The sequence below is a fragment of the Hemiscyllium ocellatum genome, chromosome 24 (assembly GCF_020745735.1).
Source record: "Hemiscyllium ocellatum isolate sHemOce1 chromosome 24, sHemOce1.pat.X.cur, whole genome shotgun sequence".
NCBI lineage: Eukaryota > Metazoa > Chordata > Chondrichthyes > Orectolobiformes > Hemiscylliidae > Hemiscyllium > Hemiscyllium ocellatum.
Window position 1 is genome coordinate 26,307,939 of NC_083424.1, and position 19,370 is coordinate 26,327,308.

General features: G+C 39.0%; 1 protein-coding gene across 2 annotated transcripts in view; it reads right to left on the reverse strand.

The window, feature by feature from the left end:
* The window catches only part of LOC132827111 (SEC14-like protein 2), a 68,254-nt gene that overhangs the window by 48,611 nt on the left and 273 nt on the right, over positions 1 to 19,370 (reverse strand). The window contains exon 2 of one of the 2 annotated variants that reach the window (XM_060843600.1): positions 8,617 to 8,692. The exons of the other annotated variant lie outside the window; for it this stretch is intronic. Coding sequence (XP_060699583.1) covers positions 8,617 to 8,692 — 76 coding nt within the window. The remainder of the gene's footprint in view (positions 1 to 8,616; positions 8,693 to 19,370) is intronic. 2 annotated transcript variants of the gene reach the window in all.

Here is a 19,370-nt window from a genome sequence, read left to right on the forward strand (position 1 = left end):
CTATAACTGTTCAGGGTACAGTACCTTGCTCCCTCAACCCAGGCAACGTGACCAAAGATGAATGGAATCATATAATGGTGACAACACAGAAGGAGGCCATTCAGCCTATACTGTCCATGTCAGTGCCTTGTAAGAACTCTGACAAAAGGTCACTGGTCTCGAAACGTTAACTCTGTGCCTTTTCTCTACAGATGCTGTCAGGCCTGCTGTGTTTCTTTCGCACTCTGTTTTTTTCACTGTAAGAGCTACTCAGCTGGTCCCATTAACTTGCCTTCTCCTCCTTTCTTTCATTTCTTTTGGTGCTTATCCAATTCCCTTTTGAAAGCGACAATTGAAACTGCCTCAACCACACTCTTCAGTATTTCATTCCAGATCCAAACCACTCGCTGTGCAAATTAAATGTTTTCTTCGTGTTGCCTTTGATCCTTTTGCCAACAGTCTGAAATCAATGTTGTCTGGGTCTCAAGCCTTCTGCCAATGGGCACAATTTTGTTTACTTTGTCCAGACCTCTCATGTTAATAACATCCCAATTAAATCAACGCCCATACTTCTCTGTTATCAGAAATATTGCCTCTCTGTTTACATGCCTCCAGTCTTGCTTTCCCTGGAGCAATTCTCCGATGTCTTTTCTGTACCCTTCACATCTCTAAACCCTTCACATTCTTCTTAAAGTGCAATGGAGTTAATCACAAAACTTACAAGACTCTTGTAGTCAGAATATTGATCTGGCTGGTCCAGCTCCATTTTCACTTCAACCAAAACCTAAAACTATTCTTGTCTTTGTGATCTCCTTTCGCCCCGACAACAACCCATACTCCTATAATATCCCATAACCTTCACACACCTTCCTATCTCTGTAACCGCCTCTGGACCCTTCAGCTATCCTGGACTTTGCACTTGCTGCCATCCCTGAATTCCTTTCTAATGTTTCAATAAGCCCAATGAAATGGTAGCTTTAAATAGCATGAACCAGGTCAGATGGTGTAGTCATTTTGGAGATGTGGCTGCAGTGTGACAATGACTCAGAACTGGATATATCAAAGGGGTTTACCATTTATACAGGAAGGATAAAAAGTCTAACACAGTGAAGTGCAGTGTGTATAAAGGATGGGATCAGTATTATTGTGATGCTAATCAATTCACACACTGCTCCTCCATGCTTTCTTCCCTCATTCCTGCATATTGATCCCATCAGATATTGGTAACCCTTGAAAACTTCAGAAAATAACACAGTATAGAGGAAATCACTCTGCACACTGTTCACATTGGACAAGATGTCATGTTATTTTTGAAGCCCTAGTTCTGTCTCCCCAGAGACGGTAGGGCTTTAGGTGCAGATCCCAGCACCTTTTTAAAACGGTTTGAGTGTTTCTGCCTCTACTGCGCTTCCGGTGTGACTCCCAGATCTCGACCATACTCTGGGTGAAATAACAACCTTCCTCAGCAATTTGCTAATATTTCAACCAACTGCATTTAATATTCACCACTGATAACATAATTTTACAACAGGAGCAAGATGTCCTCTCCCTTTCTGCCCAGGCCCCTGACAATATGTGCACCCCAATCAAATCTCCTCTCAGCATCCTCTGTTCCTATCTTTCCTCAGAACTGCACTTCAACTGTCACAGGGTAACGGATTCCTCTGTACCCTCTCCAATCCAATTCCATCCTTCCATGTGATGGGGTGACCAGAACTGCACATAGAGATTATAAAGGTTCATCATTTGTCATTGTATTCCATTTATAAAGTTCAAGAATGCGTATGCCTTATTAACTACTTTCTCAACCTGAAGAAATCAGACTCAGACCCAGTTAGTTTGATCCCGATCTGTTCAATATTTTAATGAATAACTTGGCAGATGACATCCAAGATTGTTTCACTGTTGCCACCACTCTCAACAGAGTGCTTAGTAAGTGTCGGCTGTGGCTTTTTGGTATCACTCTCACCTCTGAGTCAAAAGATTGTTGATTTGAGTTTCAATGTGGGACCTCTGCACAGAAAACAAAGCTGACCATCCAGTGTTGTACTGATGGAATGTTGCACTGTCGGAGGTATCTTTCAAATCTTAAACAATGAGCTCTTCAGTGGATCGAAGTGGACTCATTTTGAAGAAGAGAATGGGAGTTTCTGATGTCCTTTCTAATATCTATCCCTCAAACAACATTCCACAAACAAATTAGCTGGTCATTATCATATTTCTGTTTATGAGAGCTTGTTGTGGGTAACTTAGCTATTTTGTTTCCTATATTTCAATAGTTCAAAAGCACATCATTGCCTGTAAAGTGCTTTGAGATGTCTGATGGCTACCAAGCTGCTATATAAACACAAGACTATTTTCACGTCATCTGAAAATAATACAGCAGCTGAAACACATCAGTTATATTGTGATTGAATTAAACTAATGGCCCATAAGTGGGTCAGTAATGCTGGCACTTGATAGGCCAATAATCATCACCACAGGTGGTGAGGATGGCACAAAGGAAAGTTGGAATTGATGTAATTAGAAAATTCAAGCTTGCTTGTTTCAGAAACAATATGATGTCAGCAAGGCTTGATCTTCTCAGCAAAAGCAAGCTGTGGAGAAAATCCATCTGCGAGATGGTGTCTACTTTGTGACACAATGTGGGCATTGAGGAATTTCTCATGGAAAGAGACACAGACACCACTGACACTGAATGGGTTTATTCAGAAACTGTGAACACCTTCCACACAGTGCTGGATTGAGCTAAACTGCATAATGTTCTGGAAAATTGTCGTCAACATCCGTCATATTACATCCATCATATTAGCATGCTAACAAAAATATGGGGACAATGTCAAGCAGCACTGACACAAGTGGCAGTCCACATCAGTCCCATCCCGTTAAACAGCAACATAAAAAATATGCAGGAATAGCAACTGGTCCTTACTAACAAGACAAAAGAGAAGGACAAAACAAGGAAGGACATGTGTGTCCACTATAAGAACTAAGTAGATATCCAATTAAGAGCATAGTATAGTAAAACACCTGCTTAGGTTTGAGGAAGGCACTAAAAAAAAATCTGGATGGTAGTGCACACACCACTGGACATAACCCATGGGCAATAAAGAAGAGGAGCATACTCCAACAGAAGGACAGGTTTATGCTTTTTCTCTGGTGCCATGTTCTACAACATCAGAATAATGGCTCTCCACCTTTCATGGTAATTGTTGGCATCTAACATCTTGGTGTTGTTCTAAAACTTTATACCTGAACTGTTTTTTCAGCTGTCAGAGCATTTTCTCCTAGTCTCCTTCAACTCTGCTGACCTCCATTTTACCTGATTCTACCAAATCTTCCAGTTTCTTGCTCTCAAGTAAATGCCTAAGGAACTGCAGCATATTTACTAAAGAACATTGCTGAAAAAGACACATGTTGTCATATTTTTAGCAACACTCAAGTTCTGAGCAATCAAATGACTATTTAATAAATACAATAAACCCAATGTTTAGCTCAAATACAATTATTTGATCAAAATATGGAGTGTGGTTAGCCCGTGTGACATCTTACACTAGTGTACACTAGCAAAGGATTCCTGTTCCAAAAACAACTGTGGAATGGGTCTGATTACTTTACTGAAATTCCTACCAGAGAGTGTGAATCAATGGAAATTGTATTTCTCAATCCACTCCATTTAGAACCTTTGGATCCAGCATGTTATATGGCAAATAGTGTCAGATGAAGTAATTTTGTATAAACCTTCTTTGCTCTAAATTTCTGTCCAGATTTCTCACCTTCCCTTTAACAGGAGATAGGAGCAACCTCTAGAAGAACTATATTTAAGGTAGTTTGTACATTTCTCAAGGCATTCTAATAATACTGCGCTGTAATGTTCTATGTTCTATGTAATATTCTGTTGTTCAAAACATGCTCACAGGGAAATTCAAGACTCTTAGTTCCAGAGCTATTCCACAGGAAAGTGATGTTCTCTCTTTAATGTAAGTGGATTTTGGCAGAATTAAAGGAATACAGTTTCCTGAGTCAAATAAAAATACAAAATTACTTTTGGCAGGAAGCTCAGATTTGTCATAAAAACTACTCAACTGGAGTGCCAACTTAAATAAGGCTAATCGATGGCCTGGAACTCACTAACATAGCTAGCTAAAAGGACTGTCTTCCATTACTCAAAATTAAGATTATTCTTGTTAAGAAGCTTAGAGGATACACACTAGCTTGATGATTCAAAGGAGTTTAATCATGAAATTAATAACAATGGAAATAAATGAAAAAAGGAATTATTTAATATAAAATAAAACAAACAATTAAATGAAACTTCAAAAGGTCATTCAATAACTATGAACAATTTTGGAGCACTGGATGCACAGAATGATAGGGTAAACTAGCTGCCATTTTAATGGGTGTTCCTTTTATTCAGCATCTGAGTAGAATATTAACCATACTCAAAATCAATAGGATAGGTTCCTTTTTGGATTGGTTGTTTCTTTCTTTCTTCCCTCTATCTCTATATCCTGTAATTGCAAACTTAACAGGCTAAACACATTCTCACTGTAAGCTGGAAGAACGGGTAAAACACTAAGAGAGACATCTAAAAGGGGGAGATAAATCAAAATAATGATTTTGTGTAATGTGGCCAATGCATTTACCTCTCTTTCTATATTTCATTTTAATATCTCCCTTTAGAATTCAACTTCCCTGTTGGAGATTTTCTTCCAAAGTGCCTTACACCATATAAGGTAAATCTTTCAAAAGGAAGTTACTCCATAACTCCCAATCTGTTCCATTCTTGACCCTAGCTGAGGTTCGAAATCAAATGCCTAACTGTTAGTGAATGGTTAGATCACAGGCTCTACTAATTAGCTTTGAAACTGAAAGGAAGATCAAACAGTATAGAAATCTAAAGCTAAAATGTGGCTCGAGGTAAACCAATCTTATTCCGTTGGCACATGGGAAGAGGAGGAATATGGCAGAAGGATGAAGAGACTCATAGGGCCTGATCTTCCACTCCCTAGGGAGCTGAGAATAATGGCGAGTGTGATGACTTTATCGATCAAGAGACTAAAATCAGGTTCCCCCAGTCAAGATAAACTTTCACAATTGAGTTCCCCCTCAATCACCTAAAAGAAGCCTATCTCCATTTATTTGCATATTAATTTCCCTAATCACTAGAATTAACATAAAGATAGCACTTTAGCGCAGAAATCAAGATTGGAACACATGCAGATAAGAGAGAGTGAGCCAAGCATGTGAAAAGGGAGGTGGGACTAAATGTCCCTGTGGGGCACAGTACTGTACAGAATCAAAGAAGCAGAATGTGCCAGCAGCATGTATGGCAAATGCATTGCATGTGCTTGACAAGCACAGCAATGTTCGAGAGGTAAAAGGGGCCATTACTTCTTGGGGTGAGGGTGGACTCTAACCAGTCAGTCAGGAGTATTGCCACTATCAATCCAGTGATTTGGCCATTTGTAGTAGAGAGGGTTAGCCATGCTCTGTCAGGCAGTTGGTCCAACTCATCTTCAGGGATCAGCTTCATTGCAGTCTAGGGATTGGGCCCTGGTCAGTCCTGAAAGTCAGGAAAAGTCACTCCTGAACTTTCTGATTGATCAGTTGGGATTGGCTTGCAAATTAAGTCTGGGGCATGGAATATGTCAGTAGAGTCAGATCACACATAATCTGGAAGGCTTTTAGGGTCAGTCCATGAGGCAGCTCATGGAGACCGGCCTAATTGTATTGCTAGTTAAGGGAACATTCACAGTTATAGGGGCAACTGAATTTCATAGGGTGGAATCTATAAGATCTATAAGTGACTGGAGTAAGGAGGGTCAAGGCAAGCTATGGTCATTCTAGTGCCAAATGGTATACCCTGACTGGTGTATATGATGCTACCTAAGATGCTCACTGCTATACATTAACTCCAAAGTGTAAAATCTTGGCCATAGCATCAAAAGTTTAGACAATAACTGCTCACTATCTAATTTACAAAAATTACACATAATAGTGAATCAAATGCTAAGCAAAAAGATTGTCAATGACTTGATAATTTTGGACTTCTGTAAATATATTCTTTTCAAATTACTGTGTTAGTTTGCAAATGCTATGAGTAGAAACAAATATTTGCATATTCTTGTGATAGATTCACAAGAACATAAGTCACACAATTGAATTTATGCAGATGTATCCTTCAATCAGAAGTTAGTGTATATTGCTGACAGAGCAACATAGGAAGCATTTTGTTATTGAGAGTTTATGATCAGAGATCTTTTTTCTCTTGGTAAGTGAGATATGAATCGAATAAGGGAAGTTAGAAATGCCTATCAGTTCTATCAGTGCTCACCCTAACCAACAGATGATGCCAACTCATTGATTATTCATCCCCGACTCACCAAACAATTAACGATGCTGACTCCCAGTGAAGAGATCAAGTTTGGGAAAATCTAGGAATTTCCATTCCAATTTTTAACTGCTAAAATTCTGTCTTAACCACCACAATCCCTTTGAGAGAGGCAACTGACTGTAACTGAGCATGACACGTATAAGAAGTACATATCACACATGAGACTTTCGACTTGGACACAAGTGCTGGGATCAGGGCAGATGGGAAACACAAATCATATTTACCCTGCAGTGTGGAAACAGGCCATTTGGCACGTCGAGTCCACACCAACCGTCCAAAGAGCATCCCACCTAGACTCAATCCCCTGTCCCCGTACCCCTGCATTTTTATCATGGCTAACCCACCTTATCTGCACATCCCTGGACACTATGGAATGCCAGATGTATTGCATATGAAAAATGTTCTTATTCAATTTTGTTATCCAAATTTTTCAATTTTGTTAGGTTACTTTCAGAAATGAAATTGCATAAACCTGTCCTTTTTTTTGGCAAGTCAATAGCAACTAGCTTTCAGAAGTACAGTACTTCTAAGCTGGCATGTCCTCTGCCTCTAATGTCCAGCAGAAATGGAAATTATTTCAAACTCACAATGAAAATCCAGTGAGCTATTGGTGAAGTCTTAAGGGTTGTATTCTTTTAACTGTGCAATGTTTTGAATTGCACTGTTAAGCAATGGGTCTATAGATAGCCATTTTGATATATAAAAATCCACACAACAAGATTTGCAGAACTATTTAAGAAAGAAAAAAACATGCTTTTATTTAGCATCTTTCACAACCTCAGGAAAACCCAAAGCATCCTATATTAGATTAGACTTACAGTGTAGAAACAGGCCCTTCGGCCCAACAAGTCCACACCGACCCGCATCCCACCCATACCCCTACATTTACCCCTTACCTAACACTACGGGCAATTTAGCTTGGCCAATTCACCTGACCCGCACATCTTTGTGACTGTGGGAGGAAACCGGAGCACCCGGAGGAAACCCACGCAGACACGGGGAGAACGTGCAAACTCCACACAGTCAGTCGCCTGAGTCGGGAATTGAACCCGGGTCTACAGGCGCTGTGAGGCAGCAGTGCTAACCACTGTGCCACCGTGCCGCCCACTATCTGAGATTACCCTGTAAACCTTTGATACTGTCTTCAGTGGCCTTACTGTTTAAGTGAAATGTCAGAATAATAGAGGTTAATAAAGGGTATTATATTTTCAAGAAAAAAAAGCAAAAATTTACTTAGCATTGTTATATATCTATAAGTGCTTCTACTTCAATATATGCAATCATTTTTCCAGTATTAACTGGGGACTACTCTGTGAGATAAAGTGAAACTCCACCACATGCCACATAATTATATTCAAAGAACACATGTTGAAATTCCAAACCTTTATTTGCTGGAGCTGTAGAATGTTGTATATTCTTCAACTACAGACTTATATTCTGGAAACATGACTTAGATCATGTGTTTATACTCAGCTTTTGTAATGCTTTTTACGATAGTTTAGGAAAAGTCTGAATGTTAATGACATTGACGCAATTTGCAAAATCACTGCATGAAAACAGGAATGCAGAGTAAGCAGATCTCCTATCATTGTACAGTATTGTAAACAGCTCAGTAAAACCCACACAAATGATTCAGTGGGTCCAACCACAACGGTTTAAACAATTCCAAAAGAATTTTCTACACAGTCCACAATGCTAATGAAAACCTCACAGTGAATCAGACCAATTGTCAAAGAAACACAGTTCATGAAGTTTAAGGTCAAACCACCAAAGTTGCTGAAACATTAGCAATGAACAAATATTTGAGTAAGTTTGCTTAAAATGGAATAAAATGGATGGGCTAGAAAGGGGAGGACTCATTTAGATTTCTGAGCATCAATATAACAAAGCAGTGTTTTCAGATCTCTAGAATTTCAGATTGCAAACCAAGGATCTCTGCTGCTTAACAAGCACTTGGCCTTCACTTTAATTCTGTCATTCAATTTGTGTGGCTACAGATTATTGTTCGTTCTGAGCATTACTTAGTTCTTTTAGGTTACCCATCCGCCAACATAGGAGACAATATCCTCATGGTTTACTTCTGTCTATTGATTTGATGTTCTTGAACTCCTTGACAACTAAAAGGTGAAAAGTTGAAAAGAAAAGAAGGTAGCTGGTAAAAGGTGAAAAATGAAAGAAAATGGGAATTGAGAAGAAATGAACAGAACTAGAGATTTCTAGGTAACTGTATGTCAAAGTACCTCTGAGCCATCGTAGGAGAAAGTGGTCATCCTGAGCAGGAAGGCTAGGCAGGATATCTTGGATATTCTCTCGGAACTGCAGCAGACAGAAAAAAATGTATTCTGATTTCACGTACACAGTTGAAAGTCCATCAGCTTCTAAATGCCACTTTGCTATGCAGTACATAGTCTGGCACACCTAGACTTTAAAACTACAGAACAAAGCACTTATACTGCCTTGTCAGCATTTGACTCTTCCTTATTTTAAAATAAGGCTATGGATTTCAGGAGCCATCATCAAATGCTTGATATACATGTCATAAAGAGCTCTGTGTAATAAACACACCCACTCCTGTTTGGCAGCCTCCACAAGTGCTGAAAATCAGTGCTTTATTGTGTGGACTGTATACTAACTTGTGTGAAATACTGGATTTACCAAATAGCCAACATTCAAATATATGGGTGAGCAGTTTGAAAACTACATAAATCAATAGTGAATGTTTTTGAGTATTTAAAATGACTAAAACATTATTGGAGTCTTAAGCTAATTAGAATAAACAAACTAATTTGATGCAAGGAAAGGACACTGAAAACGACAGCAAATTTGTTTGAAGATTAATTTTACTTTGGTGTAAATTTGTCACTCTGAATACAAACTACAAATCAACAAAATAATCTTTGCTAAACATAGATAATCAGGACATTCATTATATATGTAGGGTGTGTTTTTAAAGTGTCCAACTTTACCTTGAGCTCAATGACGTTTGTTCCAGTGCATTAGTTACATGCAGCATTTCCTTATAGGTCATTAGGTGTATGTGCATGTTAAAAATTTTGAATTTATATTAAACTTCTAATATTTCTAATTGCAATACAAAACATCATCTTCAGGATATTGATAGTGGGGGAGCTAATAACAGATAATAAGGAAATAGTGGATGAAACTAACAAATATTTTGCTACAATTTTCATGCGAGAGGATACAAAACACATTCCAGTAATAACAGTAAGTCAGGAGGTGGAAGGGCAAGAGAAATTTGGTGCAACTATAATCAAGAGGAAAGTAATACAGAGCAAATTGATGGATCTGCAGGCTGACATATCTCAGGGTCTTGATGAATTTCGAAAGGGTCTTAAAAGAGATGGCTAATGAGATAATTAATATGTTGATGTTACTTTTTCCAATATTCGCTAGATTCTAAGAATGTTCAAGTAGATTGGAAAGTAGCAAATGTATTGCTTTATTTAAGAAAATAGGCTAGCAGAAAATAGGTAACTATAGGTCAGTTAGCTTGATGTCTATTGTGGGCAAAAAATGTTAGAATTGATCATTCAGGTTATAGCTGGGCACTTAAAAATACCCAAAGTAATCAGGACCGATCCGCATGGATTCCTCAAAGAGAAGGCATCTATAGACCAGTGAGCCTGACATCAGTGGTTGTTGTTGGAGAGAAGTTATTGGAAGGAATCCTGAGGGACAGGATGTACGTGTATTTGGATAGGCAAGGACTGATTAGGGATAGTCAGCATGGCTTTGTGCATGGGAAATCATGTCTCACGAATTTGATTGAGTTTTTTTGAAGAAGTGACGAAGAGGGCAGAGCGGTGGACGTGATGTATATGGACTTCAGTAAGGCATTCAACAAGGTTTCTCATGGTAGACTGGTTAGATCACATGGAATACAGCAAGAACTAGCCACTTGGATACAGAACTGGGTAGAAGGTAGAAGACAGAGGGTGGTGGTGTAGGGTTGCTTTTCAGGCTGGAGACCAGTGACCAGTGGAGTGCCACAAGGACTGGTGGCTGGGTTCACTACTTTTTGTCATTTATATAAATGGTTTTGACATGCAGATAGGAAGTGTAATTAGTGAGTTTGCAGATGACATCAAAATTGGAGGTGTAGTGGACAGTGAAGAAGGTTACCTCGGAGTACAACTGGATCTTGAGCAGATGAGCCAATGGAGGAAGGAGTGGCAGATGGAGTTTAATTTAGATAAATGTGAGATGCTGCATTTTGGAAAGGCAAATCAGGACAGAACTTATACATTTAATGGTAAGATCCTGGGGAGTATTGCTGAACAAAGAGACCTTGGAGTGCAGGTTCATAGTTCCTTGAAAGTGGAGCCACAGGCAGACAAGGTAGTGAATAAGGCATTTGACACACTTGCTTTTACTGGTCAGTGTAAGAGTTGATATGTCATGTTACAAACATAAAGGACATTGGTTAGGCCACTTTTAGAATACTGCGTTCAATTCTGATCTCCCTGCCATAGGAAGGATGTTGTGAAACTTGAAAATATTCAAAAAATATTTGCAAGGATGTTGCTGGGATTGGAGGGTTTGAGAAATAGGGCCAGAGGCTGAATAGGCCAGGGCTGTTTTGGAAAGCGTTTAGTATGCTTTCCTTTATTGGTCAAAACATTCATGTTGTGGCTGTACAGGACATTAGTTTGGCCACCTTTGAAATATTGCGTATAATTCTGATCTCCCTTCTATAGGAAGGATGTTGTGAAACTTGAAAGGGTTCAGAAAAGATTTATAAGGATATTGCTACGTTTAGAGGGTTTGAACAATAGGGTGAGGCTGAATAGGCTGGGGCTGTTTTCCCTGGAGCGTTGGAGGCTGAGGGGTGACCTTATAAATGTTTATGAAATCATGAGGCATGGGTAAGATAAATAGACAAGGTGTTTTCTCTGGGGTGGGTGAGTCCAGAACTAGAGGGCAAAGGTTTAGGGTGAGTAGGGAAAGGTTTAAAAGGGACCTAGGGGACAACGTTTTCATGGAAAGGGTGGTGTGTGTATGGAATGAGCTGCCAGAGGAAGTGGTGGAGGCTGTTACAATTACAACATTTAAAAGGCAACTGGATGGGTATATAAATAGGTAAGGTTTACAGGCATATGGGCCAAGTGCTGGCAAATGGGACTAGATTAATTTAGGATATCTGATCGGCGTGGACGAATTGGACCAAAGGGTCTGTTTCCGTGCTGCACAGCGCTCTAACTCTAAGTCATGTTTAACCAATTTATTTATTCTTTGACGAAGTAGCATGTATTGTGGATAAAGGGAGGGCCTGTAGAGATACAGTACTTGTATTTTGAGGAGGCATTTGACAGGGAGCCACATAGAAGGTTATTATGTAAAGCAGAAGTTCAAAAGGTATGAGGGCAACACATTAGCATGAATAAATAGCTGACTGACAGAAAACTGATCTTTTCTGATTAGCAGAATATGATGAATGGAGTCCCACAGTGGTCTGTACTGAGCCTCAGTTTTTTGTAATTTATAGCTATGGTTTGACTCAAGGGAGTGAACATATGGGAGCTATATATGCAGGATGCAAAGATAAGTAGGTAAGTATGTTGTGAAGAGGACATTAAGGGAGTGCAGATGGATACAGATAGGTTGAATGAGTCGGCAAAAATCTGACAGATGGATTATCAAGTGCGAGAGTTCATTTTGGTAAATAGAATAAAGGAGAATATGATTTAAATGGAGAACGATTGCAGAATTCTAAAGTTGAGAGGGACCTGGGTGATCCAATGCATGAGCTACGAAAGGTTAGGATGCAGCCACAGAAAATAATTAAGAGGTCTTATGGAATGCAGAGTTCAATAAAAAAGTTAGCATGTTATTATTCAGTCATTGTTGAGACCACATCTTGAATTTTCTGTGTGGCTTTGTTCTCCCTTTTTAAATAAGGGTATAATTGTACTGGAAATGATTCAAAGGGGATTTATTACATTGATAGCTGGAATATTCTGTCGTGTGTGGAAAGATTGTATAGACTGGGCCTTTTTCAGTAAAACTTAGAAGAATGAGGGTGATTTGAATCAACTTTATCCGATCCTGAATGGTCTTGACAAAGTTGACATGGAAAGGATGTTTCCTCTTAAGTGTGAGGGCAGAATTAAGGGGCATTGTTTAAAATGTTAGCAGGTACACCTTTAGGACAGAGGATAAGGAGTTTTCTTTTCTCTCAAACAGTTGTGTGACTTTGGAACTCAGAAGATGGTGGAGGTGGGTTCATTGAATATTTTTAAGGCAGCGGTAGATAGGTTCTTGTTAGGCAGGAAAATCAAAGGTTAATGGGGATAGAAGTGAATGTGAAATTCAAAACACAAACAAATCGGCCATCACCTTATTGAATGAAAGAGCAGGCTCAAGGGTCCAAATTGCCTACTTCTATTCTTAAGATAAATTTTCCGATGTATACAGAACTTTACAAAAAAAAGTTGTTTCACTGGTAACACTACAATATTCATTGGTGTTGGCTGTTGCGCTCCTCCATTCTCAAGTGACAAACATATGCCACAATTTGCAGGAAAAATAATTATAATAGACAGTGATGTTTAGGAGCAGAGTAAGCAGTGACTAATGTTTATCACCTTCGGTGTTTTGCCAGTTGCAGAACCATAAGATCATAAGAAATAGTAATGTTTTGGCCATTTGGCCCCTCGATTCAGTAGGATCATGGCTGCTCTGAGATACCTCATATACATTTTCTTACAGTCTCCCCATAATCCTTTGTCCTCCTATTGATCAAGAATTTATCTATCTCAACCTTGAATATACACAAGGGCCCTGTACCCACATCTCTCTGTGGCAGGGAGTTACAAAGACTCAGAACCTTCTGAGAGAAGAAATTTCTCCTCATCTCATTTTTAAATTGATGCCCCTTTATTCTGAGACTATGCTCTTTGGCCCTAGCTTCTCCCATAAGGGGAAACATTCTCCCGGTATTTACACTGTCAAACCACTTCAGAATCCTATATGTTTCAACGAGATCATCCCTCATTCTCTAAATGCCAATGAGTAGAGTTTAGCCTTTGCTCATATGACAATCCCTTCATATTGAGGATCGTTCTGGTGAACCTTCTCTAAACTGCCTCCAATGTGATAACATCTTTCCTTAAATAATGAAACCAAAACTGCCTGGAGTATCCAGATGTGGTCTCACCAGCACCTTATACAGTCGCAGTAAGTCTTCCCTACTCTTATATTCCAACTCCCTTGAAATAAGGGCCAGCACTGTATTAGCCACTTCGATTACCTGCTGCATCTGTGTGCTAGCTTCCTCTATTTTGTGCACAAGTGCCCCCAACTTCCTTTCTGCAGTTTTTTTTCCATTTAAATAGTACTGCTCTTTTGTTCTCCCTATCAAAATGAACAACTTCACATTTTCTCACATAACACTCTGTTTGCCAACTTATTGCCCACTTACTTAACCTAACAAAATCTCTTGGTAAACTGCTTGTATCCTTCTTGCAATTTGCCTTTCTTACTCTGTAAATGTGGCTGCAATCCATTCACTTCCTTCCACCGGGTCATTAATTTATATTGAAAACAGCTGCAATCCCAGCACTGATTCCTGACACCATTGTTACAGGTTGCCAACCTAAAAAAGAACCCATTATCCTCACTTGCTGATTTAAGCCCATTAGCAATTTTCTACCCATGGCAATATAACTACCTGCAACTCCATGGGCTCTTATCTTATGGCTTAAACTTTTGCGAGGTATATTGGAGGTCCAAACAGAATAAACAGAAAACAGAATACTAGTTGAGACTTCTTTGAAAAACTCCAATAAATTAATGAGACATGATTTCCATTTCAGGAAGTCATGCCGACTCTGCTCAATCAGATGATGATGTTCCAAATGTTCTGCCATTACTTCCTTAATAATTGATTCCAACGTTTTTCTCATAATAGATGTTAGGCTAAACAGCCTATAGTTGCTTGCTTTTTACCTCCCTCCCTTTCAATTGGCAGTTTTCCAATTATCCGTTACTTCTCCGGAATTCAAGATTTTCGAAAATTTATCTCTGTAGCTACTTCTTTTAGGATTCTAACATGTAAGCCATCAGGGCCAGAGGATTTATCTGCCTTTAGCCCCATTGGTCTAATACTACTTCTCTAATGATGGCAATTCCTCTCCCGCACCACCATATTCTTTTGTATTAAAGAGATGGTCAAAGTATCTTCCACCATAAAGACTGATGTGAAAAATCTGTGTAACTCTTCTGCCATTTCTTTGTTCCCATAACTATCTCCCCGATTTATTTCCTAAGAACATCGATGATAATCATTGAATAAAACCAAAAGAAATTCAGAATATGGCACATTTAATCTAAACAGTATCATTACTCTGTCAGCTGTAAATAAATTTTGTTACTGTGTCTGAATTGCTGGACTATAAAACTGTAGAATGCATGGAGAACAAGAAATGGTTAAAACCTAACCTTACTACTTTTCTATTCAAGTGTGGGAAAATATTGTAAGTTAAGGTGACCCAAATAGATTAATTTATGCCCTATTACTAAAGAATTGTGATTAATATATTAAATCCTTGCACAGAATGGACCTGCATTTGAAATGAAGAAAGCTGTGCCAATACTGGGACCTCGACTGGATTTTGATAAGTAAACTTTCCAACATAAAACCTATGTTTGCACTCCCTCTTACATTACTTTCTCTCTCTATATATAAGTTGAGAATCTACACACAGCTGGACTGTCCTGAACCGAGTATCAAGTGCAAACATCCTTCCAGTAAAATGGCAGGTGCGCTTTGGAAAATACAATACTTATATTGGGGAATCAGCGAATTGATTAACTTGCAAGTAATCTTCATTGAACTAAATATATCTGACTTGTGCTTCTATGGGTGTAGGAATCTGCAATTGGGATATCTTTCCATCACACTAAAGACCCTTTATCCGTCAATGATTCTATTCACATATTCAAGCTTCTCGCAGGAGAACCCAGTGTCTAGACTTGGGATGAGGTTAGTACTTTAGTCCATCAATTAATCAAAGAAGCAATCAGGTTGGTGGCATTTTAACAGCTCACCCTGACTCTACCAAGCATCAAATCATATCAAACATTATCTCTGAGTTGGAAATAATCTCTGTTTTAATTTTGTATAGATTTGGATTACATTGCTATGGTATGTATACTATGTGCTCTGCTTGCATTTCAACTGATCTGTTGTATTTTAGGAATTCAAACATATGTGTGCCTCTAATTATTTTTAACTCAAAATTGCAAACTAAACAGCTGATTAATCCTTCAGGACATTCCTAAGTCATCAGTGGTATTTTGGCTATTAGTGACGAGGAGAGTTGAAGCAGGATCAATCTAGCAAATTAGAGATAGATACAAAAGCAACGTAATGCTACAAATGCTGGAAATCTGAAATAAGAAAATACTGGAAAATCTCAGCAGCCCTGGAAGCTCCTACATTGTGAAAAGCAGTGTTGTCATTTCAGGTTGATGGACTTTTTGTTAGAACTCGAAAAGGTTAGAGATGTGATAGGTTTTCAGCAAGTGAAGAGGCAGTAAAAGAAAGGAGAGAAATGAGCTAAAGAGAACATATTTTGATAGAGTAGAAAGCAACACAGGTAAAATGAAAAAGGGGTAATGGTGTAAGACAAAGAAGGTGAGAATGGGCAAGAAACATGACAGGTCTTGAGGAAGCATAAATGGCAATAGCAGAATCATCAACAACAGCTGATGAAGTCCAAAACCAAAAATCAATCAGGATGGGGTGGATTTCAGAGATTTTAATCTGGAATTGCTGAACTAAATGCTCAGTCCAGATTGCTGGAAGTGTATAATCATACTAGCAGACTAGTCAGAGGTGTTGCTTGAATCAGTCATCTAATATGAGTTTGATCTCCAGAACAGGGGTAACTGCACTGTGAGCAACATGCAAACTGACAGGACTATGGGTTTTAACTTGTATTTCAAAGGGATCTTTGATATGGGAGGAAGTATAAGGGCAGGTATTGCATCTCTGATTGGGTAATCCTTTTCTTAGAATAGGCTAACAACAGTATCTAATGTAAAGTGACTGTCCTTCCATTCTGCTTCCGGTTTGGACTCCACATGATTTTCCCAGTTTCTTCAGCTCCATCACATCTATTCTGAGACTGTCAAGCTTCACACCAAGGCTTCCACTATGTCCATTCTGATGAAATGACATTGACCTGAAATGTTTACTTTTTCTCACAGATACTTTCAGACCTGATGAGCAGTTCTAGCAATTTCAGTTTTTCAACATCTGCAGTATTTTACTTCTGCTTTTAATAGGTTTTGTTTTCCTTAATCATCATTGTGGGTAGGGCCTTCAAACATGTTGGGTCCAATTTCTACACATAGTTTCACCTCTTCTCCTCTCTCTGCAAATGACGATTCCCTTTGTCCTTTCCTTCTATCCCACAAGTTTCTCCATGCAATTGACTATCCACCATCCTTTCCATTCACTCTGGCATGATGCCATCAACAAACACATCTTAACCTCCCTATTCCTCCCTCAACATCAATCCAAAAAAATGTTGCTTCCATAATACCTCAATCCACTCTTCAGTCACCCACAACACTTCTTCCCTTCCAACAGCACCTTACCATAAAAGTTCACCTCCCATTTTACCTCATCTCTCCTCACCATTCAAGGTGTTATACACTCATTGTAAGTGAAATGGCAACGTACTTCTATATCCTTCCATTTAATATGCTATATTTATTGCTTACGAATTGGTCACCTCTGCAGCAGGGAGACCAAATTCAGCTTGGATAACTATTTCAAGGAATACCTCTGTTAGGTCTGTAAGCATGAGTAGGTACTTTACAGCCTTCTGGAATTATATATTCAGTTAAACAACTTCAGACCTCTGTCCTTTTGTTTTTTGATTTTTAGACATCAGCTATTGCTGATGATTCTGTTAATGCCATTTATACCTGTACTAGACCGATACTTTCCTACTTTCCTTGTCCTATTACTACACCTTTTGCCTTGTAACATCATTCTTTTTGCTATTTAATCTTAGACTCTATCACAGATCTTCTCTTTTTGTTCTTTTCCCTCACCTCCTCCTCTTGCTAGCTTCTTCACTTGCTGAAAACCATTTACATCCCTAACTTTTCCAGTTCTTGTTAAAGGCCATCAACCAGAAATGTAAACTCTGTTCCCCTCTCCATAGGTGCTGAGTATTTCTGATCTCTTAAATTGGACGTTGACTTTGATTTTATAATTGAAGTGGAACTTTGAAAATGGAATAGTTAGTGTTTTGTCAAGGTTCACTAGGGAGTAGTGCAGAGGGTCCCTGGAAGTTCTGGTGTAAGAACAAATACTAGGTCACTCACCACCATTTCCTGAAATATATATGGCATGCACCATAAATATGAGTCTATTATGATGCGTGTTTCCAGAAAATTTTGGCCCTCTGTAATTGGCCTCACAAAATCATAGATGTTTACAGCACAGGAGATCATTAATTTGTGTTGGTTAACAAAGTTCTGACTACACTCTTCATAGCTTTCCTTTCAATAGCTTTCTCTAAGCTTTTCCCAATGCACATTCGAAAGCTACCTGAGCAACCTTTATAATAAAGAGGCAAGTGGTGCAATGAGGGTAATTATTCCTCTCATTATTCCACTTGCCCTGTACAAAGGTGTGCGATTTTCCATTTGATGCCTTCACACAATGATATAACCAAGAATTGCTAACAGCAGCAGCAACAGGTTGAGGGGTGACGTTATAGAGGTTTATAAAATCACGAAGTGTATAAGTCAGGTGAATGGCAGGCATCTTTTCCCTACCGTTGGGAATTTCAAGACTAGGGGGCATATTTTTAAGGTGAGCAAAGAAAGACTTAAAAAAAGACACGAGAAGCTTTTTATTTATGTGGTGCACATATAGAATAAACCACGAGAGGAAGTGGTGGATGTTGGGTACAATTACAACCTTTAAAAGATTAATACATAAATAAGAAATATTTGGAGGGATATGGGCCAAGCACAACCAGGTGGGACTGGTTTAGTTTGGAATTATGGTTGGCATGGACTGGTTGGACCCAAGGGTCTGTTTCCATACTCTATACAGATTCTAAGAACAAAATGTTCCATTTTCAATTACTGCAGTCACATCAATCCAATTTGTGACAGCTCATGTTTCACTTATTTCCATATGGTGTACAATAAAGTCACAACACATTCTCAGAACAAAATGTCATCTGAGCTGGTATTTCCTAATCACAACATTGACAGTGCCCCATGTGAAAAGCTGCAGTTGAAAGTTGTGGCCCCCGAGCTCCACTGATGCCTTCAACTTAGTCTCATTCTTAGGTCTATTTGTCCCTGTCCATTGCAATAAAAACATCATCTCAATAAAAACGAAAACAGAAGTTGCTAGAAGCGGTCAAGTGTTCTGAGGAAGGGTCACCAAACCCGAAACGTTAACCTTGATTTCTCTCCACAGCCAGAGGATGTGGTGGAGGCTGGTACAATTGCAACATTTAAGAGGCATTTGGATGGGTATATGAATAGGAAGGGTTTGGAGGGATATGGGCCAGGTGCTGACAGATGGGACTAGATTGGGTTGGGATATCTGGTCGGCATGGGTTAGACCAAAGGATCTGGTAAATGCTGTACATCTCTATGACTCTAGATGCTGCCAGACCTGCTGAGCTTTTCCAGCAATTTATGCTTATTGTTTCTGAGTTACAGCACCCGCAATTCTTTCAGCTGTTGTCAAGGGCAATTTGTGTGCAAACATTGCACCCCCAGTTTCTGAGATGACCTGCAATAAACTTTCCTCCTTCCCCTTTTCACATTTCCAATATTTTACTTGAACACAAAGACATTTTTTATCTGTGCAACTCGCTACTACTGATCTAAGAAATCTTTTTAATCCTGGAACTTCCGCGCTTCAAGCCGTTTCCAGAACCGACTCCCACTTACTGCCTGGCCAGGCCTATTGTGCAAAGTCGAGATT